A 26,366-nucleotide genomic window follows, 5' to 3' on the forward strand; every position below is an offset into this window, starting at 1 on the left:
GAGAAGAGAGGCAAAATGATAAGAAACAGTAAAGAGAAATTAGAAAGGAGAAAAAATAAGAGAAGAGAATAAACAGTAAAATAATCAAATAGAAGAAAAAAGAAAAGAAGAGAAAAGAAGAGAAAAAAAGAGAAAAGAAGGAAAGGGAAGATAAGAGAAGAGAAGAAAAGGAAAGAGAAGAGAAGGAAAGAGAAGAGAAGAGAAGAGAAGAGAAGAGAAGAGAAAAAAGAGAAGAGAAGGAAAGAGAAGAGAAGAGAAGAAGTCTACAGGAAGAAGAACAAAATAGAATATAAGAGAACAGATGATGCAAGCGGAAATGAAAAAAAGATGAGAAAAGAAGATAAAAAGAAAGGATAGGGTCAGACAAAAGAAAAAAAGAAATAAAGTAGAGAAGTGAAGATGAAGGAGGAAACAGGTGAAGAAACTGAAGAATGGATATGAAGAAAAAGAAAAGGAACAAGTAAGAAAAAGTGACAGAAGAGAGAGAAGAGATGAGAAGAGAAAAAGATGTAACAAGAAAAGATAGCAAAATTTAGAAGTCAATAAGAAGAGAAGAAAAGTAAAGAGAAGAGAAGAAATTAAAGAGAAGAAAAGAAAAGAGAAAATAAAAGAAGTAGTTTTGGACCTTTAGCTCTTCAGTTTAAATGCTTTTGGATCAACCAAATTTATTTTTTATTTTATTTATCCTTTTCTTCTCTCCTTCTTTCTTCTGGTCTTTCTTACTTTATACATGTTTGGTTCTCTCTTGTTTACTGTTCTTCCCTCCTCCCTCCTCCATCTCTCTCTCCATCTCTCTCTCCATCTCTCTCTCTCTCTCTTATAGAGCTTGGTTGTTAGCAGCAGACTCAGTACATACTGTAGATGCTCAACTAAGAGTTAATAAAGAGGAGATAACTCAGCAAACCGTCACTGTCCTAATACTCTCCTCACGCCGTCACCGGACTCATCTCCCACAGCTGAGAATCACACTAGCGGAGCTGCTAATGGTGCTCTGTGTTTCCCCTGTGATCCGTTCTAACCCACACTGGATCGTGCGCAGTGTGAGCGCTGAGGAACAGTGTAAAAGAGAGCAGAATGAGACGCTGAGATGTTTACTCTGCAGCCCAAACGCCGTGCCTGAAATGTGTCTGACATCATGTGGTGATCTGAGAAACTGCAAGCTCTGTTAAAAAGTCTGGCCTCACAGCTCTGGAAAAAAAAATTGAGAAAACCACTTCAGTTTCTAAATCAGTTTCTCTGATTTTGCTATTTATAGTTATATGTTTGAGTAAAATGAACATTGTTGTTTTATTCTATAAACTACAGACAACGTTTCTCCCAAATTCCAAATAAAAATATAGTCATTTAGAGCATTTATTGGCAGAAAATGAGAAATGGCTGAAATAACAAAAAAGATGCAGAGCTTTCAGACCTCAAATAATGCAAAGAAAGATTAATAAAGTTTTAAGATTTCAGAAATCAGTATTTGGTGGAATAGCCCTGGTTTTTAAACAGTTTTCATACAACTTGGCATGTTCTCCTCCACCAGTCTTACACACTGCTTTTGGATAACTTCAGGCAGTTCAGTTTGGTTTGATGGCTTGTGATCATCCATCTTCCTCTTGATTATATTCGAGAGGTTTTTAATTTGTTTTTTTTTTTGTTTTTTTTTTTTCAGAGCTGTATAAAGATTAATGAAAAATCATGTGTTATTAACAATTATAACAGGTAGAGTGGAGTAAAAAAAATGACAGAAGAAAAATGAAGAGAAAATAAGTAATGAAATGAGAATAGAAGAGAAGAGGGAAGGAAAAGCAATAGAAGTGAAGAGAATAAAAGGAAAACAATGAGACATTATACACTAAAAAGATTTAATTAATATGAACAAATATACTCTTTCAATAATATTAATTATTAAATTAATATAAACTAGACATGGAAACATATTAACAGATACTAGATCTCTCAATATTTATTTATATTGATTATTACTGTTATTAATATTTGAGTCTGAACTGCCCTCTAGTGGATGCATTGGCTCACATCAATGCCAACATCAAGAACACATAGAATTATGTGTGCAGCAGTGACAGTAACAATGATTGAAACAAACATATTCATTTTTGTACATAAGCACATAAGGCAACTGTTAAGCTTGGTGGTGGTAGCATTAAGGCTCTGGGTTTGGATCTGATAAACTGCACACAGTTACATTACTATTTATCAAATTGTGGTTGGGGGGTCTGGCCTTCTAATCAATGCAGAAGCTACTAAACTTCAAGAAAAGAATGTAAAGTTTCAACCAATCAATCAACCTTTATTTTCACTCAGGAAAAAAAATGAGGGTGACCCTCATTTACTATGTTGCCGAGCATTTACAACATCAAAGGGTTGATGAGATTGAACGCATTTAATAATAATTTAGAAATAATAAGAAATAAAATAGTAATACATAATACAAAAATAAAATAAGTACTTTTTTTATTTTAAATCAACATTTAATAAAAATATATATGTCAAGCAGAAAAAATCTAAAATACCATAAAAAACTAATTTGGCACATAAAAGTAAAAAATGTATAAAATATAAAATAAATAAAAAGATAATAGTAAAAGTAAAGTAAAATGTTAACAATGATAAGAAGTGATTCAATTAATGTTTTAGAAAATTAAGAACAAGAATGAAAATATAAAACATAAAAAACTAAAAAAGTAATAATAAATAAACACAAATAATAAAATAAATTAAAAATTAAAATAAGAAAAAAGATAAACTAATTTTAAAAAGCAGAAATTTTTTTTAAATACCATAAAAAAACAAATGTGACACATAAAAAGTATAAAATGTATAAAATATAAAAAAAGTAAAAAGATAATTGTAAAAATAAAATGTTAAAAATGATAAGAGGTGATTAAATGAAGATTTTAGAAAATGAAGAACAAGAATAAAAATATAAAACATAAAAAAGTAAAAAAGTAATAATAAATAAACAAAAATAATAAAATAAATTAAACATTAAAATAAGAAAAAAGATAAACTAATTTAAAAAAGCAGAAAATTCTAAAATACCATAAAAAACTAATTTGAAACATAAGTAAAAAATGTATTAAATATAAAATAAGTAAAAAAGATCATTGTAAAAGTAAAGTAAAATGTTAAAAATGATAAGAAGTGATTAAATGAATTATAGAACTAAGAACAAGAAGGAAACTATAAAACATTAAAAATAAATACACAAATAAAAGTAATAATAAATAAACAAAAATAATAAAATAAATTAAACATTAAAATAAGAAAAAAAGATAAACTAATTAAAAACGTCATTTAAAACAATCACAGGCTTTTTGAAAGTGATTAAAAACAAAAAAATTGAAATGATTCAGTGATCCTGGTGAGCCGATCTTCAAAGATTTTTAATCTGTGAACACTGACACCAATCCACAAACTATAGTAAGTCAAGGTAAGTAATGAAAACTGTAAGCTAACTCCAGAATGTTTATTTCTAGAAACAGAATAGAATAATCACATTTCTTAAATGTCTTTCTCGACTGTCTGAACCATGGCCATATATAGACGTCACTGGCAGATTTGATCCAGCAGTGATAACTTCATTTATTACACACCAGACATCAAAATGCACATTTCTGTATGTTTTATTCAACATTTTCAGTCATTTGGGCGGGAAAAGAAAAGATTAAGTGATAAATCATATACTGCAATTCTCCTGACAAATCACTTCTGTCCCAACATTAGAGAGATGAGACATTCTGAATATGAAGTACGATGTCCTACAGCTTTCTGAGTCACTGTAGAATCATATAAGCACTTTTGTTTTATTTCCAGAAACTTCTTGAAACTTGTACAGATTTCTTGTCTTCTACTGATTCCTATAAACCTGTGAATCTGTTTAACCTTACTTAAGCTTTAGGTACATTATTGGATGTTAAAGGTCATAGTGGATTATGAACAGACTGTGTTATGATGCTCATTGCTATCTTACAGTCTATACAGATTTGGAAAAAAAAATAAAAGACCACTTAAAACTGATAAGTTTCTTTAATTTTACCAAATTGAAAACCTCTGAAATATAATCAAGAAGAAGATGGATGATCACAAGCCATCAAACCAAACTGAACTGCTTGAATTTTTGCACCAGGAGTGAGTAGCATAAAGTTATCCAAAAGCAGTGTGTAAGACTGGTGGAGGAGATCATGCTAGGATGCATTAATACCATTTTTCTGTCTGCTGAATGGAAAGATCATTGGATGGACTGTCAGCAGAAAAGTGTGTGTATATGTGTGTAGCTACAGAAGCTCTCCATAAAATACTGAAATACTCTATGTATATTCACTATACAGATCTGGTCAAACAAAATAAGAGACCACTTAAAAATGATGAGTTTCTTTAATAATACTAAATTGAAAACCTCTGGAATATAATCAAGAAGAAGATGGATGATCACAAGCCATCAAACCAAACTGAACTGCTTGAATTTTTGCACCAGGAGTGAGTAGCATAAAGTTATCCAAAAGCAGTGTGTAAGACTGGTGGAGGAGAACATGCCAGGAATGCATGAAAACTGTGATTAAAAACCAACCAGGGTTATTCCACCAAATATTGATTTCTGATCTCTTAAAACTTTATGAATATTGTGGCGTGGAAGAGGAAGGAGGACTCGGGAGACTCATTGCAAGTACTCAACAGCTCTTTATTAACAGGCTTGCCACTCACTTATAGCCTTTAACAAGGCTAGGAGAGCGAAACCCAACTGCCAACACAGCACAAACAGCCCTGAGGCCACCAACCCAGCTATCCAGCACAGAGATGGTAGGTCCCCTTAACCCACCCAAAACATACCCCCATAATGCCCCGCTGGCCCCGGATTACCATGACCCGCCCCCATAGGCACACTACAAGCTGGCACACACACACACACACACATACAGACGCCACAATATGAACGTCTTTGCGTTCTAAAAGCTCTGCATCTTTTTTGTTATTTCAGCCATTTCTCATTTTCTGCAAATAAATGCTCTAAATGGCAATATTTTTATTTGAAATTTAGGAGAAATGTCTGTAGTTTCTAGAATAAAACATCAATGTTCGTTTTACTCAAACATAAACCTATAAATACCAAAATCAGAGAAACTGATTCAGAAACTGAAGTGGTCTCTTAATTGTTGTTGGTGGTCTGGAAGTGAGGTGTGTTCAGGTAAATATCTGATATGTTTCTATCTTGGTGAAAGGAAAGGAAATACAGGTGCGCCACTGACTGATTAAAACCCTGAAAACAGTCAACAGTCAGCTGCCGCCGCCCAATCCTATTTTAGCCATTGAGGATCATTGAGTGTACACCTCTACTCGTTAGTCACACACACCTATGCAAATCCAGCTTTTACATTAATAATAAATAGAATAGAGAATAAAATAACATTGCTTTTCCCTTAAATGAGCGTGAACAAGCAGGCCAGTATCCTCTGCTGTTAAAATATGAACGTGCCAAAGTCAGAGCTCACCTGGTTCTTAAAGGGAATGGTAATTGGGCACACTGATTATAAAAAAATGAATAATTATTATATAAAAATTTGATAATTAGCACATGCCTACCAAAGACACACCGACACACCTTAAATTAAGCTGTGTGATGCCCAATTGACCAAGGGCTATGGGTATCTACTACAGGATTATACTACTTAAATTAGTTTAGATCACACCTTTCAATTAAAAAAGAAGTAACAGATGTCAGCTTCTGGAACTGACAACATTGCTTTTTTACAAACCAATCAGTGTAAAGTATATAAAGACTTAGTTAACGCAAAGTACTTAATTCCACCTCTAAAGGCAGTTTAAAATAAAAAGAACAAGATCTATTCATCATTCTGCACAAATCTCGTATTAATTATGAGAGACATGTGGATCCAAATGGTTTTTAATTATTATCGAGAGCCGAAAGATGAAAAAAGGAAGAAAACAAGAAGACAAGAGGATTCTGAAAAAAAAAACAGTAGAAGAGAAGAAAGAGAGAAAATAGAGGGAGTGTCGGAGTGAGACAGTGTTGATCGTTGTTTTTGTTCTCGCGCTCATCAACCCGCTTATCATCACATTCGGCAGCCCATTCAGACAAGTGCTGAGAAACATGGCAGATTAATTGCAGTAATTGCAAGCAGTTAATTGAGTGGGACTCGTGTGCACGTATCACCTTTAATGGCAATTATTAGCAGGATAAAAACGTAATGAAAACATAATAAAAGAAATGAGGCTTAAAACAGACAAAAACTAAATCTTTGTCTTTTTGAACTTCGATAGAGGCACTGTCAACTGTTAAGCTTGGGGGTGGTAGCATAAGGCATAAGGCTCTATGTCTTTTTATTTTTGGCTAAATGTTAATAAATGTTAGGAAAAAGTAAGGACATCCCTAAACCTTATTATTACTGCTTATATTAAAATTAAAATGAGGTGCAGAACATCAGATGGAGCTGCTTAGAATATGGTTAGAGAAGAGGAGACTGTCTAAAACCAGTGTCGTAAAATCGCAATTACAAAATTCTGCAGAGAGCTTTTAATTTGAAGCATTTTGTTATTTTTGTTACATAAGCATTGTACCGTAATGTCTACATCGAAGTGAGCAAGGGTATCACCAGGTTTCCCTTCTAATAGGGAAGCTGGGAAAAAGGAAGTAAGGAAGTAAACAAACCTGAAAGTCTTAAAAAAAAAACATTTTCTTTCAAAGTGAAAAGAGTGCTGGATGTTAATTTCTTTCAAATTTCTCTCCTTAAATATGTTTACTTGGGTGAGTAAAGCGCTTCTGTTTATTAACAGTGAGCTTCGATTTCCAAAATTTTGTCTAAGGATGAGTTTTCAGTAAAGTTTCTCCAGCACTAAAGTGGCTAGGTGCAGCAGCATTAGCATTAGCCGCTAACTGCAGTGCTAACGGGACGTAAAATTGGAACCCTGAGTGTTCCAATATCCCAGGGCGCTATCAGCTAGCGGTTTATCCAATGTAGCTTGTTTTAACATGGTAAACACCACTGCTGACTACAGTCTGATATACTCACCTCAGAACAGAGAAGGAGCTAGTGCTGTGGTTAGCGACTCATGCTAATGCTGCTGCACCCAGCCTTAGTGCTGGAGAAACTTCACTGAAAACTCATCCTTATATTCCTGTATTTTAGCAGAGTGGCTTTACTGCTCCTTAATACCTGACTGGTAGAATTCATACATAAGGTGCACTGTCGATTTTTGGAAAAATCAAAAAATTATAGTCCGAAAAATACAGTAACTTAACCCTGTCACACATAAGACACATGTTTTGACTCTGAGCACAATTTAAATGCTGCAAATTTAAGCCATATTAAGACCAGACAAAGCATTTATATTATATGTGACATAAAACGAAAGACACATTGCTAATGCTAAGTTAATGTACACATTGCTAAGGCTAAGAAAATGAAGTGTAATGGGATGAAGTAGATCTCCAGCCCAGAGGGTTGTTGAACCCAATTGCAGAACAGTTGATCTTAAAGCAGGTAAACCCAAGAAGAAAGGATAAATGAGTAAAATAAATTAATAAATAAACACACAGCTCCTCACGCGGGATTGAACCCGTGTCATCAGGGTCGCAGTCCAATACCCTACCGCTGCCCTGGCTAGTGAATTGGGAAACGGCTGGAAAAAAAATGCCCTTATAAGGAGATAGAGACCCCAAGAACGGGTGGAAAATCGAGAACTGGCGGAGAACTAAAGTCACGCCGATAACAAACAGAGAGAGACGGGGGAGGGATGTAAACAAAAGCTCACCAGAGAAGCATATTATTAATATATATTTTTTTGTTCATAATCGTTCATTATAGTTCAAACAACCTCACGGTCCAGATGTTTCATGCTTGTGGGCCACATCTGGCACAGAAATGAACTTAAACCTGCCTTTTGTCATCTCTCCCTACTACCATTCTATAAAGCAGCACTCTGATACTAAAATGCTACACCAACTCAACCATCAACCGTATCAACTCTACAATACAACCCTGCCTCTGACACACATTAATGCTGTGCCATAACTCCATAACCCCACTCTCATCAAACCACAGACCCATGAGAAACACACCGAACCACATTATAATACAGCCAAACCCAACCCCATTAACCTCTATTTATTAGACGTTAGGCATTCCTGCTCACGAAGCTGACACACGACCCGAGGAGAGAAGTGGGAGGTCACCTGGGGTCATTCCGAGGGTTCCCCAAGTGGCCCGGGCTACTTAAACACAGCGGCCGCTTTTCATTAGCGCAGACGGGAGATTAGTCTCCTCTTAAGCCTGTTAGAAACATTATCAGCGATTCCACTCCACCACTCTGAGAGATAGAGGAGATTTCTATTGCTTAATGGAACACTCAGATCATGGCAGCGAAGCCTATTGTTCTTTTACATGTTTTCCTTTTAGTTCTATAATGCAGAGCTTGTATATAATGCATTGCAATCCATGTTTTAATAGGCCTTCATTCCAGAAAACCAAATATACCTCATATAAGAGTTTGAAACATCGCTTTTCAATCTGAAAAAAAATGTCTGGCTGCATTTTTATGTGTAAATATTTACTAACAAGTGATTTGTGTAGCACCCCTGTTGGTAAGTGATTAGAATAACAGCTTTGAAGTGAATTAATGATTAGAATAGCAGTGCTGAGGTAAATCCATGATTAGAATAGCAGTTTTGAAAGTGAATTAATGATTAGAATAGCATTGCTAAGGTAAATATATGATTAAAATAGCATTGTTGAGGTAAATCTATGATTAGAATAACACTGCTGAGGTAAATGTATGATTATAATAGCAGCGCTGAAGTAAATCTATGATTAGAATAGCACTGTTGAGGTAAATCTATGATTAGAAAAGCAGTGATGAGGTAAATCTATAATTAGAACAGCAGTGCTGAAGTAAATCTAGGATTAGAATAGCACTGCTGAGGTAAATCTATAATTAGAATAAACGTGCTGAGGTAAATTTATGAGTAGAATAGCATTGCTGACGTAAATTTATGATGAGAATAACATTGCTGAAGTAAATTTCTGATTAGAAAAACATGGCTGAGCTAAACACATGATTAGAATAACAATTATGAGGTACATTTATTATTAGAATAGCAGTGCTGAGGTAGATTTATGATTAGAATAGCACTGGCAACATAAATGTTCTGAGGTAAATATATGATTTATATTGCATTGCTGAGGTATATTTATGGTTAGAATATATCTGCTGAGGTAAATTTATGATTAGAATAGCACACTGATATCAAGTTATGATTAGAACAGCTATACTGAGGTAAATTTATGATTAGAATAGCACTACTGATATCAAGTTATGATTAGAACAGCTATGCTGAGGTAAATTTATGATTAGAATAGCACTACTGAGATGCAACCCTCTAATTAAAATCCCACAGACGGAGGGAATCCCACAGAGTGTAAAACTCATGTGATCTGGGATTTATTCTACAGGGGACGAGTTCAGGACTCGGGGTCTAGTGTCAACTACCAGTAGAAATATTGGACGGGGCCTCAGAGTAGCCATATATGTGGCAAGAGACTCTATAATACAGAACCAGCTTCCAGAGAGATCAAGTCTCAAAGCACAGAGTCTCAGAGCATGTCTACACAACTGCAGTTATGGAAGACTGACCCCAGATCAGCATTATTACTCTTAGAAAACACTGTCCCCAATAGAAAGCATACAGAATGTAACTCTCTCTCTCTCTCTCTCTTTCTCTCTGTCTCTCTTTCTCTCTCCAGCTTATAATGAGTTTTTAATGGCCATAGAGGCCTGTGGAGACCAACAGAGACTCTCTGGAGCTCCAAGACTAAAAAAGAGCCCGAAAAGCCATCAGGAATCCAGGAAAACTGCAGTGACCCTTTAATCCCTTGGCCTAGTTATCATATTTACATTTTCTGTTATGTAGATGTGAATATTCATTCCCGTCTGATAAATATGTTTTGCAAAAATGCCTATAATTCTACATAAACATGAATAAAGCACCATCTGATGGCCAAATGAAGCAATAGCATGTGATTATGGGCCTAAAATGAGCTTTTTTCGTTCAAAACTGGAGCTTTAATATGTGTTCTGATGTTTTGGTCACCCATTTTGCTGAATAAATGAATAAATAAGGCTGATTTATGTTGCATTGCTGACATATATATGCAAAAACACACAACTAGCACAAGCAATAGTACTCTCTGATGCGGATCAATAAGAAACTGTTGGCAAAATAAGGAGAAGAGAAGAGAAGAGAAGAGAAGAGAAGAGAAGAGAAGAGAAGAGAAGAGAAGAGAGATGTATTTATTATAGCACTGCTGAGGTACATTTGTGATTATAATAGCAGTTCTAAGGTAAATCTATGATTATAATAGCAGCTCTGAGGTAAATGTATGATTACAATAGCACTGCTAATGTAAATTTATTAGAATAGCACAGCTGGGGTAAATTTATGAGTAGAAGTTTTAATATTTAATTTATATTTAGTATAACATTGCCTAGGTGAATACATGATTAGAATAGCAATTATGAGGTAAGTTTATGATTAAAATAGCATGGCTAACAAAACGTTATTAATTGAGTAGCACTGCTGAAGTAAACATATGATTAGAACAGAGGTAAATTCATGATAATAATAGCAGCTCTGAGGTACATTTATGATTAGAATAACATGAAAAAAGGAAAGACACAAGACAAAAATATATGAGATGAGAAGAGACAAAAAGATATGAGAATATAGAAGAAAAACAGTGGAAGAGAAGAGAAAAACAAAACAGTACAATAGAAAGAGAAATGAGAGAAAAGACAAAAAGAGAAGAGTTAAAGAAGAGAAGAAATGTAAAAAGAAGAGAAAAGAAGAGCATTGTAGAATAGGATTGCTGAGGTAAATTTATGATTATTTTAGCACTGCTGAGGTAAATGTGTGCTTATAATAGCAGTTCTGAGGTAAATCTATGATTATAATAGCAGGGTATAAAGCCCACCAGCATTGAGATGTAAGAAAAGAAGCTACTTTTGGATACAAAACTTGTCTTTTAAACTTAAATCTACGTCAGGAGATCATTGTAAACGAACACTGAATTGAGTCGATCTCACAAGACAAACACAATCGACTGTATCCGTCTCCTCCGGCGGAGTGGAGGGGGTTGATGGAGTCGCTGTATCCCAGACGGGGTGAGTGCTGTTGGGTGGAAGAGATTGGCAGAGAAGGCCCCGGAGAGTTGGAGCTCCAGCAGTGTTGATAGGGGTGAGTGACCCTCACCCTCTTTTCTTTCTCTCCAGCAGTCGCCGGACAGAAAACCCTCCCCACTCGTTCATCAGACTGAGGAAGACAGGGGTCAATCAAACTGACCCCCAAGCTTTTTACCTCTCTCTCTCTTTCTGTCTCTCTCTCTATCGGAAGAAAACCAATAGAGGACAGTGTGTACACTCACAGATGAAGACACGTACACACATACACATCTGTACCCACAGAGTTTCACACAGTTTGGAGGTCGGTGTGGCGCAACCGGCAACATCACTGCCCGCCAGTCAGTTACAAAGACATGTAGGAGGACTGCGGTTCAATTCCTGATCTGTGTAACTATGCTGGGCTGCTACAATATAAGTGTCCTTAGGAAAGACTCCTAATACTACAAGTAATGCAACTACAAGTCGCTCTGGACCAAGGTATGGTTTAAAGCAGGGGTCGGCAATTAAGTTTATTCCTTATTTTCCAAGCCACAGAATTAGGAAATTCTGTTTTGGAAAATGAAGTGTAATGGGATGGAGTGCTACAGACTAGTAGCTCTCCAGCCCAGAGGGTTGTTGAACCCAATTGCAGAACAGTTGATCTCAAAGCAGGTAAATCCAAGAAGCACACCGCTCCTCACGCGGGATCAAACCAGTGTCGTCAGGGTCGCAGCCCAATAAACTATCGCTGCCCCAGCTAGTGAACTGGGATGCAGCCAGGAAATAAAGCCCCTATAAGAAGAAGAAGGGAGCCCAAGAACAGGCAAAAACTGGCATCTGGCCCACAGGCCGCCTATTGTTGACCCCTGATTTAAAGTATGATTAACAGATGGAGAAACAGCTCTATAAATAAAATCTAAGTTTCCAGATATACTAAATCATTTTCCAAAGAATCAAAATCATTATATAATATCTCATACCTTCCACGCAGGACGGCTGAGCGCGAGTCGTCCCAGCAACCTGCCCAGGGAAGCAGGAGCACTTGACGGTCTGAGAACGTTCCTCAATCTTATTCTTATTACAGCAGCGGTGAATCGCCACGACCTCACACGTCCCCTGCTTCACCTGATACGACCCTGAAGAGAGAAAAGAATAGAAAAGATGTGAAGATCAGAAAACAGATAAGAAAGAACATATGCAACAGGAGAGGAGGAAAGAGCAGAAGAACATGAAAAAAAGAAAAGAGAAGAGACATAAGGAAATGAGATAAGAAGATATGAAAAGATATGAGATCAGAAGAGAAACAGTAAAAGAGAAGAGATAAATAGAAAAAGTAGGAGAGAAGAGGAAAACAAAAAGAGTAGAATAGAAAGAGAAGACAAGAGAAAAGACAAGAGATAAAATGAGAAGAGAAAAGGAGACAAAAAGAGAAGAGTTAAAGAAGAGAAAAAATGTGTAGAGAAAAGAAAAAAGAGAGGAAAAGAGAAGTGAAATAAGAAGAGAAAAGAAGAAAAGAGAAGAAAGGAAAAGAGAAGAGAAATGAGAAGAAAATAAAAGAGAAATTAGAAGAGAAAAGAAGAGACAAGATGAGAAGAGAAGAAAAGAGAAGAGACGAAAAGAGAAGAGAAGAAAAGAGAAATGAGAAGTGGAGAAAAAGAGAAAATATAAGAGAAATGAGAAGAAAAGATAAATGAGAAGAGAAAAAAGAGACAAAAAGAGATGAGAAGAGAAGAAAAAAAGAAAAGAGTCAGAAAACAGAAGTAAAATAAGAAGAGGAGACAAGAGGAAAGAAGAGTAGAAATGAGAAGACAAGAGAAAAGAAGAGAAATTAGAAGAAAAGAGAAGAGAAAATAAGTGAAATTAGAAGATAAGAGAAGAGAAAAGAAAGGGGTGTAAGAGAAGAGAGGAAAAGAGAATTGAGAAGAAAAGAGAATAGAAGAAAAGACAAATGAAAAGAAAAATTAAGAGACAAAAAAGATGACAAGACAAGAAAATATATATAAGATCAGTAAAAACAGTAGATAAGAAAAAAAAGTATAAGAGAAGAGAAAAACTAAAACAGTATAATAGAAAGAGAAAATAAGAGAAAAGAGATAAAATGAGAAGTGAAGACCAGAGAAGCGAGGGGATTAGGGAAGGGAAGAGAAGAGAAGAGAACATATAAGATCAGTAAAAACAGTAGAGGAGGCAAGAAAAATATAAGACAATAGAAGAGAACAAAAACAATAGAATAGAAAGAGAAAATAAGAGAAAAGAGAGATTAAATGAGAAGAGAAGAGCAGAGAAGAAAGGGGATAAGAGACAAAATGAGAAAAGAAGAGAAAAGAAATTTGAAGAGAAGAGAAGAGACAAAAAGAAATGAGAAGAGAAGAAAAAAGAAAAAGAAGAAAAGAGAAAGAGTAAAGGAGAGAAGAGAAAGGGTTTGTTTAGGATGTCAGTAAGTGTTATCAGGCTGGTCGTGTTAATCAGCTGTAAACAGTGAGCTGCAGACGATCGTCTCAGTGATGTATTTCCTGTGAGACTCGTTGGAAGACGGTCCCATTAGGAACAGCATAAACACACCAACAAAGACTCGGTTCAAAACTCCGTCAGTAAACACTGCTGCTTTAGTCTCTCTCCAAAGAGAAACTCCATCATTATTTCTCCAGTCTGAAAGTGAGAGAGAGAGAGAGAGAGAGAGAGAGAGAGAACGAGAGAGATAGAAAGAGCGATAGCTGGCAGGTTTCTGAAGATTCGTAAAGAAACAGGATGAAAAAAGTAGGCTGGGTCTGTGCTCAGTTTTCCGCTCATAATAAACCACATGATGGCACTTAAGATGCCATCCATATTTGATGAGACTGGCAGCGTTTAACAAGCACCTTGAGGCCTGCCAGCGCTATCTCTGTTTCTCTCTCTCTCTATTTATCTCTCGCTCCCTCCGTCTCCCTGGCAGAGTATCATATAGGCCTGCATAATGAATGCGCCGCTGTGCCGTCCTGTTCAGACTGTGTAAATAAGAGCGCTGGAGCGCAGGATTCCTCGCGGCGGCATTAACCCGGGGCTGGACACACGCCAGCATTTGTCTCGGAGAAATATGCGCCCATAGGAGGACGTGTCAGCTTTCAAATTGCATCTCATCTACCTGTAATAAAGTGTTATGACTGTTTACAGTGTGCGTTCACCTTAATACTGGGATAAAAGTGACTGTTCATATATATTTACCAATAGCCCAGAACTTTATAACCACCTGCCTACTACATAGTACTGGCCCTACTCCTGATAGATAGATAGATAGATATACTAAGTAGAAGAGACTAGGACAGACAGACAGACAGACAGACAGACAGACAGACAGACAGACAGATAGATAGATAGATAGATAGACTCAGTAGAACATGAAGAACACTAAGTACAAAATGATGAAAGTGTAGATGGTCTATACAATCGCTGGACACTATTTAGAAAGGACGGACGGACAGACAGACAGACAGATAGATAGATCAGACTAATATGAAAGTGTACAATATTTAGAACAAACAGACAGACAGACAAACAGACAGACAGACAGACATACAGACAGACAGATAGATAGATAGATAGATAGATAGATAGATAGATAGATAGATAGATAGATAGATAGATAGATAGATAGATAGATAGATAGATAGATAGATAGATAGATAGAAGAGACTAAGATGAAAGTGTAGATGGTCTACAAGCTACCTGGACACTATTTAGGACAGACAGACAGACAGACAGGTAGACAGACAGACAGACAGACAGACAGACAGACAGACAGACAGACAGATAGATAGATAGATAGATAGATAGATAGATAGATAGATAGATTTATTTAGATAGATTATTTATTGTTGTATTGTTGTATTTAGTGTTGTACCCCCACTGTTTTTATCCCATTGTTCTGATTGGATAAAAAAAATGTCCTTTATTCAGACAACAAAACTTAATTTATAAAATCGCAATATATCCTTTTGTTTAGAACATCACAATTTATTTTGATTTATTAGACTGTGTTGAACCCCTTTATTACGATACTCTACTTATCATATTGTCCACCCCAGTTCCAGCCAATACACATCCCTACCTTATAGAGAACTTCTACTTTACTTTGGTCTCAGATGAGATCATTTCTCCTATTCAATTAAACACATATATATTGGAACATTACATCTGAAAAGTGTATGACCCCATAACTCCTCCTTCTCTCCGCACACTCACTTCTCTCAGGCTGCTGCAGCTCAGGATATGTGTTGGGGGTCCTGGAGGTTAGACCTTAGGGGAGTCAGGCTGCTGTGTGTGGGTGGGTGTGTGTGTACGTAACTCCATTTCCCCCAACACATACAGACACAGAGGAGCTGGCGGCTGTCAAAGCTGTGCTACGAGTGACATCTCAGGGCAGGGGAAGCGAGTCAGCCAGGGACCGGGAGCGGTAATGAAGGAACGGAGAGAGAAGTGTGGGTGTGAGAGTCTGTCTTTCAAAGGTGACGGAAAGTAGAACAGACTGAGATGAATGTGTAGATGGTCTATAAGCTTCCTGGACAACAATTAGGATTTAAATGCACCTTTATAACTGGTTCATTATCTTACAATCAAATAAATGCAGCCATATGCATATACTAGTGCTAGGGCAATTTTATCTAAAATATCGGAAAACATTACTCATTTCTGAAGTGTTTATCCATCTTAACCTGGTTACCAGCACCTCCCACAGACTAACCCATATTTTGAGTTAAAGAGGAGAAGAAAATACAATCTGTTTGGTTATAAACACTCCGCAAGTTAAAATAGTTCCATTGCTGCTCTGTTTGTAGCTGTGCTGTTTGGCTTGTAAGCGCTGCATCGCTGCTAGGTTACCTGTATGTGGCGGAGTAATACATGGGGAGCTTCGGTTACAGTGCATTACCGGCTGATATCGGCACTCATAGAACACCTCTCAGCCAATCAAATTGCAGGATCGGAACTAACTGTAGTATAATATACTATACATACATTCCTGCATTCCAGGCCTGCAACAGATACTGTATTTAAGATATTGAACTAGATCTCAATGAATGAGAATGCTCTAAAACAACTCTAAAACAAGGAGCAAAATATAAATCACTGTTTTTGTGCTAGGAATATTTGGCAACCAAAAATGCAGAAAAAAAGCACTTTCCGTGTTTGGCCAAATAAGGGGAAAAGAGAAAATTATTTATACAGAAAGATAATTCAATGAAATTGTTTTTTTTTTTTTTTCAGTATTGCAGCAGGAAGTGAGGGAGAGAGCCAGCAGGGAGCCTAGAAACATCAGATTTATATTAATTTTTAAGCTCTACTTCCATAAACACAATGAAACAAAGCATTACATTCACTTGACTATTTTTAGGGCAATCGTTTTCCCAAATTATCTCAAGTAAAATCAACTTATTACATTTTAATCATAAATAACAGTCATAAGTGTTTAAAAGCCTGTAACACTAGTCTACTGCCTCAATAGTCATGCTTTTTTACTTAAAATGAAAAAAGTCTTTCAAGCTGTATTTCTCAGCTTGTCAACAAATGCATGTGTAAAGCTTGTTCTATAAAACAGCTCAATTCTAACAAAATGCTGCTTTCAAATAATTATTTGAGCGATGTCATATTTTTATTGTGAATGGAAAGGTTTTCTTACCAATTAAAAAATCTAGAATAGGTCAGTTGCACCACACCGAAGCCCACCGAAGTTCTTGTTTGTTATGTAAAATTAGGGACCACCCAAACACAGATTCAGATCATATCCAAGTTGAATCTACTTTTAAGGTTGCATCATTTGATTTGAAGTGTGTGTGTGTGTGTGTGTGTGAGTGTGTGTGTGTGTGTGTGTGTGTGTGTGTGTCCTTGTTAGGGAGAAAGGGACAGGAGGCATGAGGCTCAGACAGAACACAGGAGGGCAGACATCCTGTCTCACACACACAGAACAAAGACTGCATCGCCTCCTACTGGCACAATGAGGTCAGAGGGCCAGGAAGGGACACTGAGGGGAAACACACACATGCATACACACACACACACAGATACACACACACACACACACACATACACACACACACAGATACACATAAACAGAAAACAAAACAAAAAAAATACATAAAAAGAATGACACCCGATATGAATCTTTGGGTGATGTAACGCTAATGGCAGAAAGGATGGGGATTTGTTAAACAAAACACAGCCGAAAACACACACACACACACACACACACACAGACACACACACACACACACACACACACACACACACACACACCAAAGCTTTTACACTACACCTTCTAAAGTTAAATCATTTCCACTTATAATACAAATACAAGCAAACAATTAGATCCAACTGTAAGAATAAATTATTAGATAAACTCTGGCTGTACTCTTTCTCTCTCTCTCTCTCTCTCTCTCTTTCTTTTTCCCTCTATTTCTCTCTCTCTCTTTCCCTCTCTTTCTCTCTCTCTATTTCTCTCTCTATTTCTCTCTCTCTCTTTCCCTCTCTCTCTCTCTCTCTCTCTCTATTTCTCTCTCTCTTTCCCTCTCTCTTTCCCTCTATTTCTCTCTCTCTCTTTCCCTCTCTCTCTCTCTCTCTCTCTCTCTCTCTCTCTCTCCAACCTCTTTATAATTGCTGGAAGAAATCCAACCAAGTGATCAGGTCAGACACAGATTCAGGATTGATCTGATTTCATATGATTCCAGGATGTTTCCACTTCATTTGATCCCATTTTATTACAGTGTGCTCTGGTTCCATTTAATTTTTTATATTTTTATATTCCAGTTGCTGTTGATTCCTTTTGATTTAGTCTATTTTAATATATTTCCATTTAAAATTTGATTTGATTCCACTTTAGTGTAATTGGATTACATTTGTATTCAGCTATTGTGTTTTTTGTGTGTTTTTTTCTATTTGGTTGTAGAATTGATTACATTTTATCGTGGTGTGTTTTGATTAGAGCTGTCATTGTTAAAGTGTCAAATCGGTAAGAAATTATAATTTTTTCAGTGCCAAGTTTGACCCCAACGCCACAAATGGTGTGGAAATCTTTACAACCAAAGCTGAGCTGACACTGGCTTTACCCCCCCCCCCCCCTTAAACATATATTAAGTATATATTAGTATTATTAATTAAAATGGAATTGCATTTTACATTCTTACCTTCATTCTTTTATTTTTTACATTTAAATATCCACTCTAAAAACTTAAGAAGTCTTAAAAAGAACAAGTGTGATTAATCACAGTTAATCACAGGATATTGTTGTGATTAATCTGATTAAACTCGTTCTGATTTATTATTTCTGTATATTGTTCCACGGTCATAGTGACTCCATCTCTGGGTAGTTTCTGCTTTTGGTGCTGTTGGAATTGGTGTGATCAACAGTGAAGATGAAGCGTCTCTTTTCTCTTCACACTGCTGCTGTTGAGAATGATGTAAGAGCACTCTCTCACTTTTCTTCCCAAGTGAGAGGTCAACTACTGGTCACACACAACCACAACGGTCAGTGTTACACGCAAGCAGAAGTAGCACTAACTTAGGTCATTTATGACTAAAATTGCTTGGCTTAGATAGAGTTTAGGTAAGAATAGCATTACTGAGGTAATTTATGACTAAAATTGCTCTGATTATGTAGATTTAAGGTAAGAATAGCAATACGAAGGTAATTTATAACTAAAATTGCACTGTTCAGGTAAATTCAAGGTAAGAATATCAATACAGAGGTCATTTATGACTAAAATTGTACTTCTTAAGTATATTTCAAGGTTAGAATAGCAATACTGAGGTAATTTATGACTAAAATTGCACTGCTTAGGTAAATTTAAGGTTAGAATAGCAATACTGAGGTAATTTATGACTAAAATTGCACTGCTGAAGTAACTATATGATTATTACAACAATACAGGGATCATGTATGACTAAACTTGCAATGCTTAGGCAAATTAAAGCTAATAATAGCAATACTGAGGTAGTTTATAACTAAAATTGTAGTGCTGAAATAACTATGATTAAAACAACAATACTGAGGTCATTTATGACTAAAACAGCACTGCTTAGGGACATTTAGGGTAAGAATAGCAATACTGAGGTAATTTATGACTAAAATTGCACTGCTGAAGTAACTATATAATTATAACAACAATTTAGAGATAATTTATGACTAAACTTGCACTGCTTAGGTAAATGTAAAAGTAGAATAGCAATACGGACGTGATTTATGATTAAAATTGCTCTGCTTAGATATATTTAAGGTAGGAATAGCAATACTGAGGTCATTTATGACTAAACTTGCACTGCTTAAGTAAATTAAAGCTAAGAATAGCAATATTGAGGTAATTTATGACTAAAACATCACTGCTTAGGTAAATGTAGGGTAAGAATAGCAATACTGAGGTAATTTATGACTAAAATTGCACTGCTTAAGTAACTATATGATAATAACAACAAAACAGAGATCATTTATGACTAAACTTGCACTGCTTAGGTACATTTAAGAGTATAATAGCAATACTGAGGTAATTTATGATTAAAATTGCTCTGCTTAGATAAATTTAAGAGTATAATAGCAATACTGATGTAATTTATGATTAAAATTGCTCTGCTTAGATAAATTTAAGATAAGAAAAGAAATACTGAGGCAATATATGACTAAAATAGCACCTCTTATGTGAATTTAGGATTAGCAAGGAGTAGAATATTAAGGTGATTCATTGCAATACAGTTGCTTTTTTGATACACTTATTTAAGTGAATTCATGACTGAAACATCACTGCTAAGGTAAATTTATGACTAAACTTGCACTGCAGAGATAGCTAAAAGTGCATTTTGCTGCATCCCTAAGGCAAGGCAAATGGCAATTAGCCTGCTAAAATGATGCATCCTACTCAGATAAGTGTGTAAATACATATAGCCTACAACCACCATATAGTCTCTGGTGTATTTCACATATTTTCTTCCACATTTTCTCCTAATGTAAGTCATCTGTTATATTAATCACTGCTAAAACGCTTCACAGGCCCCAATGAAACATCACCATTCCCCAAGGCTCCAGCGCTAGCTGCTCTGTTAACCGCGCTAGCCACGCTACCCACACAACACGGGGGTCTTAGCGGCTCCTTACAGCGACACGAGCGTAATAAATCTCCCATCATCTCTAGATCAGATGAGATTTCAGGCATGGCTAACTGTCCGCCTCCCTCCACTTGTCCTGCACGGTGAGTTAAGTGCCGCTACCTTGAGCTGACAGGGCAGCCGGGCGGCTGATGCGTTCTGACACGGAGAAGCCAGACGAGCCTTGGCGTGATTTATCAGAAAAAGACCCGTCCTTCTCTGCTGCCGCTGTCTGAATAGCATGTCTGCTCTGATGGATCCATTGTTTAGACCCTGTGACTGGATAGAATATGAGCGCTAACTGGCTGCCAACAGATTCCACCTACAACAGATTTAATCCCATAGTCATTAGTGTGGAGTCGGTCCCCCCACTCTGCAGACATAACAGCATGTTTGGAACACTAGCTTAAGTTGTTGAGTTAGCAGAGCTTATTTCAATCAGCAGCGATTTAGAAATCTGCTCCATAACGTTGTTTACAATTTGCTGTAGTTCCTAAATGCTTCCACTTTTTTACAATAATATCAGTAACAGCTGATGGTCAAATACAGCTCTGAAAAAAATAAAGAGAGCACTTCAATTTCTGAATCAATTTCTCTGATTTTGCTATTTACAGATATATATTTGAGTAAAGTGAACATTGTTGTTTTATCTTATAAACTACTGACAACATTTCTCCCAAATTCCAAATAAAAATATTGCAGAAAATAAGAAAAATATGCAGAGCTTTCAGACCTCAAATAATGCAAAGAAAAAAAGTTCATATTCACAAAGTTTTCAGACTTCAGATATTAATATTTGGTGGAATAACCTTGGTGTTTAAGCACAGTTTTAATGCATCTTGGCATCATGTTCTCCTCCACCAGTCTTACACACTGCTTTTGGATAATTTTATGCTACTCACTCCTGGTGCAAAAAATCAAGCAGTTCAGTTTGGTGGTTTGATGGCTTGTGATCATCCATCTTCCTCTTGATTATATTCCAGAGCTTTTCAATTTGGTAAAATCAAAGAAACTCATCATTTTTAAGCGCTCTCTTAATTTTTTTTCAAGAGCTGTATGTGGATGTAAAGAAATTTCACCGGCTGACTTGCTGACACGCTCAAGTACAGTGAGCTCTTTAGCTCTGCCCATTCTTTCACTAATGTTTGTAAATGCAGGCAGACTGCATGGCTAGGTGCTTTAGTTACAGCCCTGTAACTAAAAATAAGACTAAATGAAAGAGCTGAAGTTTTTTTCCTAAAACACAGTTTGATTTGTTAGTTTGCTATACTGCCATTATCACGCATTATCACAGCTTTATATAAAATAAAACAAAAATCGAATTAAAAAACAGACGCCTACGTCAAAGAGCCTTTTCTTGAGCCTGATTCAACCCGGCCCAAAAAAAGCGGTGGAAAATTTCAAATCTCAATCAATTTTGGGTCGGGCATCGGGTTGGGCTCAGGCAGAGAATCTAAAATCTACTGCAAATTAATTCACATTTCTTCTGATAAAATACAAATCTGCTGAATAGAAACTGGGACATTGTTTCTATTTGTTTCTTCTTTTTCTTTTTTGACACTTTCTCTCCTCTCTCTCTCAGTTGCTCATTTTAACCTTGCTCTCTCATTATTACCAGCCTCTCTTTCTCACCTTCTTTATGTTTGGGTTATTTTTTTTGCACATTTTATCTACACTTGTATGAGTCTCTCTCTCTCTCTCTTTCTTTCTCGCTCTCTCTTTTTCTCTCGCACACTTTCAGCTGTCATGTCCCACACCATGCATCAATCAATCTGACATTATCTCAGTTTAACAGCCTCCACTGCGGCTAAATCACAGGATGTATGCTAATCTAACAGGTTGTTTGTACGGCTGAGTGGCCCAGTGGAGGCACCTCATTTATACGCAAATCTACATCCAATAAAGCCAACTTGCTGCGACCAGGGAGTCCTGTCTGAGAGAGAGAGAGAGAGAGAGAGAGAGAGAGAGAGAGAGAGAGAGACTCATACAAAGCACTTCTATTTTTCCAGTCTGTTGCCTTCATACAAGAACTCTGATTTCTAAAAGCCGTCAACAAGTTGATCAGAAGTATCTGAGTATCAGTGGATCAGTATTCAGCTGTGGAACTTCAAAGAATGATGGTCTACTTTCTGCATTAATCTCTCAAACAAGTCTAAAGATGGAAGATACAGACAACACACTCTAAAAAACAGAGGTACAATATGAGTACTTTTTTGTACTCGAAGGTACATTCTTTATAATTGTACCCTCAAAGGTACAATATTGGTCTTTACAGGGTCAGATTTGTTCCCTCTGAAGTACAAAGTCATTTCTAACAGCAATAAGTACAGATTTATACCATTTAACCAGCCAAAAGGTACATTCAGTATTCTGCATCACTGTACTAATGAACAGTATATATTTAAATTGCACATTTTTTTATTTAAAAGCCAGACAATTTTGTATCATCAAGTTTTTTAGCCATTTTTAGTTGATGACAATGTTTATAATCTTTATAATCTATACTGGCACAAAAACCATGGGTACAAAAAAGTACTTTCACTGAAAGGTACTTTTTTGAACCTTAATATAAGGTACAGCCCCAGCGACAAGCTTTGTACTCTTTTAAGTACAAATCTGTACTTATATTTCTTAGAGTGCACAAAATGCCTGAATTAAAAAGTTCACATCTTTACAAACAAGTTGGATAATGGCTACAGAGTTAATGGTAAATACAGGTAACAGCCAGATGCTCTTAAACAATAAAGATGTTTTTCCTTCATTTTACCAAATTGAAAACCTCTGAAATATAATCAAGAGGAAGATGGATGATCACAAGCCATCAAACCAAACTGAACTGCTTACATTTTTGCACCAGGAGTGAGTAGCATAAAGTTATCCAAAAGCAGTGTGCAAGACTGGTGGAGGAGAACATGACAAGATGCATAACAACTGTGATTAAACCCACCAGGGTTGTTCCACCAAATATTGATTTCTGAACTTAATACTTAAAACTTTATGAATATGAACTTGCTTCCTTTGCATTATTTGAGGTCTGAAAGCTCTGCATCTTTTTTGTTATTTCAGACATTTCTCATTTTCTGCAAATAAATGCTCTAAATAACAATATTTTTATTTGGAATTTGGGAGAAACGTTGTCTGTAGTTTATAGAATAAAACAACAATGTTCATTTTACTCAAAAATATACCTATAAATAGCAAAATCTGAGAAACTGATTCAGAAACAGAAGTGGTTTCTTGTTTTTTTTTACAGAGCTGTATGTTGAAGTTCACAACTTGAAGATAAATGGTGTTACAACAATATCAAATGTAGTCAGCTGGGCTACAGTTGGATGGCTAGCAGATAACTAAACAAAGATACATAAAGCTCACAGCTTCTAGTAACTGCTAGATGTAATTAACACAGAAAAAACAAGTTTCAGGAAAGTTCAGAAAGTCTCCTGCATTTTAATAGAGGTATCCTGCTGCCTACAAATATACATATACAACTGAAGAAGCTATCTCCCTGAAATTAGGTTTTAAAGGGTGGGAAGTCTGCTAGCTAAAGCTAAATTTGCTAAAGCTAAATGCAGTTTAGATGTTTATCCATACAATAAATCCAGCTTGAAGTCACAGCATGTAAGGCTAAGCAATATTCACAATCTCTGACACGTTCTTAAACATCCAGAGTCTTGAGAAATGTTCAGGTTCACAACTCAAAGCTGAATAGTGTTACTATAACATCAGTTGTGTGGTCAGCTAAGCCATAATTAGCTGGATAGCAGATGGCTACACAAAGCTAAATAAAACCCTCACATCTTCAAGTAAATAAATGAAAATGAAAGAAATATAGCAAACTGATGGCTAGGTGAAGGGAAACAGCCAGAAGCTGTAATCATGAGGTAATTTGATATGGATAGTAGATGGCTACACAATGCTAAATTAAGTTCATAGATGTAAATATAGCTACGACAAATATAGCTATTTATATCTAACCGATGGCTACATAAAGCTAAGCAGCATTCTTTTCTTTAGGTACCAATTTGAGGTTTTAAACATTTTAAAGCCAGAAATATTACCTACAACCTCAAACATGTCTTTAAACATCAAACTTACAAACTGTTGCTGATATACAGCTCTGGAAAAAAAATAAGAGACCACTTTAGTTTCTGAATCAGTTTCTCAGATTTTGCTATTTATAGGTGTACGTTTGAGTAAAATCAACATCGCCGTTTTATTCTTTAAACCACAGACAACATTTCTCCCAAATTCCAAATAAAAATATTGTAATTTAGAGCATTTATTAGCAAAAAATGAGAAATATCTGAAATGACAAAAAAAAAATTGCAGAGCTTTCAGACCTCAAATAATGCAATGAAAACAAGTTCATATTCATAAAGTTTTAAGAGTTCAGAAATCATTTTTTGGTGAAATAAGGGGGGAGTCCTAATGAGTGAGTTGGGTAATTGGCTGTGTATATTGGGGAGAAAATGGGGAGAAAAATAAAATAAAACCTTTGCGTTTTTGCATTCTTAGATTGTGTTTAATCTATTCTGCATATTTTATGCAATTTTTAGTTTAGAGTTAGTTTAGTAATGGAGCTCTCAGGATCTGACACACATTTTATTATTAAAGACTGTGTGTCAACATTTTTATCTGATTCATTTTAGTAGTTGAGTAACACAAAAGTAATGCAATAGTTACTCTTACTGGTAACTAGTTACTTTCATAGTGGAGTAACTCAGTTAGTAACTCAGTTACTTTTTTGGAGAAGTAACTAGTAACTATAACTAATTACTTTTTTCAAAGTAACGTGCCCAACACTGTCTATATGTGAGCAAGTATCATTGCTTTTCTGATGGCTACGTGAAGCTAAGTAAACCTGACTTCTTCATCTTCAACAGCCGAGAGTTGTTCAAACATACGGAAATTGGAAGACGTGTCCGGCTGCCGGCTACAGAGAAGTTGATGAAGTTCTCAGCAGTGTGGTTTCCACCAGGTCACGCCCAGTTCAGGAAAGGTAAGCAGTCGGCGCGTGCAAGTTAGCACAGGCCGACGCTAACAAGCACCAGAGCAGAACCGCTCTAATGGACTGTAGCTGGGCACCGGAGTCGTTTCTCATTTCCTGTCCGGGGCGTTAGTGAAGGCAGCGCGGTTTCCCTCGTGTTTTTCGCCATGTAGCACGCTAGCTTTTAATTGGATGTGTCAAACCCTCACGCAGGCTTGAGGTGTCGTCGCGGGGATGTTAGACACGGCGTGTCCGGCCTTTCTGTCACGGAGAGAGGGACTGATGAGCGGAACGGAGCAAAACAGCTCCGGAGAAACAAATGAGCCTTCAGTGAACGCTGTTTTTGCTCTAGCGGGGGCAGAGCAGAGGGCTATAAACGGCTATACCTCATGACTGTGGGGGGGGGGGGGCTAAGAGCTGGAGGCTGGTCTGGAGGTCTCAGAGGGAAAGCAGTAGCCTACAGGTATATTAGGTATGCTAGTGCATCTCAAAAATATTAGCTTAGAACATCATTGAAAAGTTAAAAACTTTATTTCAATAATTCAGTTCAAAAGGTGAAACTCATATATTACAGTATATAGATTTACAGGGGTTGGACAATGAAACTGAAACACCTGTCATTTTAGTGTGGGAGGTAGTTGCACATTGCACCAGTAAGAGCAGTAAGAGTGTGAAGGTTCAATTAGCAGGGTAAGAGCACAGTTTTGCTCAAAATATTGCAATGCACACAACATTATGGGTGACATACCAGAGTTCAAATTGTACCAGAGGACAAATTGTTGGTGCACATCTTGCTGGAGCATCTGTGACCAAGACAGCAAGTCTTTGTGTTGAATCAAGAGCCACGGTATCCAGGGTAATGTCAGCATACCACCAAGAAGGACCAACCACATCCAACAGGATTAACTGTGGACGCTGTAAGAGGAAGCTGTCTGAAAGGGATGTTCAGGTGCTAACCCGGATTGTATCCAAAAAACATAAAACCACGGCTACTCAAATCACGGCAGAATTCAATGTGCACCTCAACTCTCCTGTTTCCACCAGAACTGTCCGTCACCACAATAAATTATTTCAGTTTCATTGTCCAACCCCTGTATTGCAC

At 36.5% G+C, this 26,366-nt stretch overlaps 1 protein-coding gene and 1 long non-coding RNA gene across 2 annotated transcripts in view; both read right to left on the minus strand.

Annotated features, from left to right (window-relative positions):
• Window positions 1-26,366, minus strand: part of LOC125787359 (uncharacterized) — a 759,343-nt gene that overhangs the window by 706,857 nt on the left and 26,120 nt on the right. The gene's annotated exons all lie outside the window — the stretch shown is intronic.
• tafa4b (TAFA chemokine like family member 4b) overlaps window positions 1-26,366 on the minus strand; it is a 52,879-nt gene that overhangs the window by 17,216 nt on the left and 9,297 nt on the right. Inside the window, exon 3 of the mRNA XM_022682858.2 lies at window positions 12,159-12,314. Within this exon, the coding sequence (XP_022538579.1) occupies window positions 12,159-12,314 (156 nt within the window). The remainder of the gene's footprint in view (window positions 1-12,158; window positions 12,315-26,366) is intronic.

The sequence above is a fragment of the Astyanax mexicanus genome, chromosome 24, assembly GCF_023375975.1.
Source record: "Astyanax mexicanus isolate ESR-SI-001 chromosome 24, AstMex3_surface, whole genome shotgun sequence".
In the NCBI taxonomy this organism is placed as follows: domain Eukaryota; kingdom Metazoa; phylum Chordata; class Actinopteri; order Characiformes; family Acestrorhamphidae; genus Astyanax; species Astyanax mexicanus.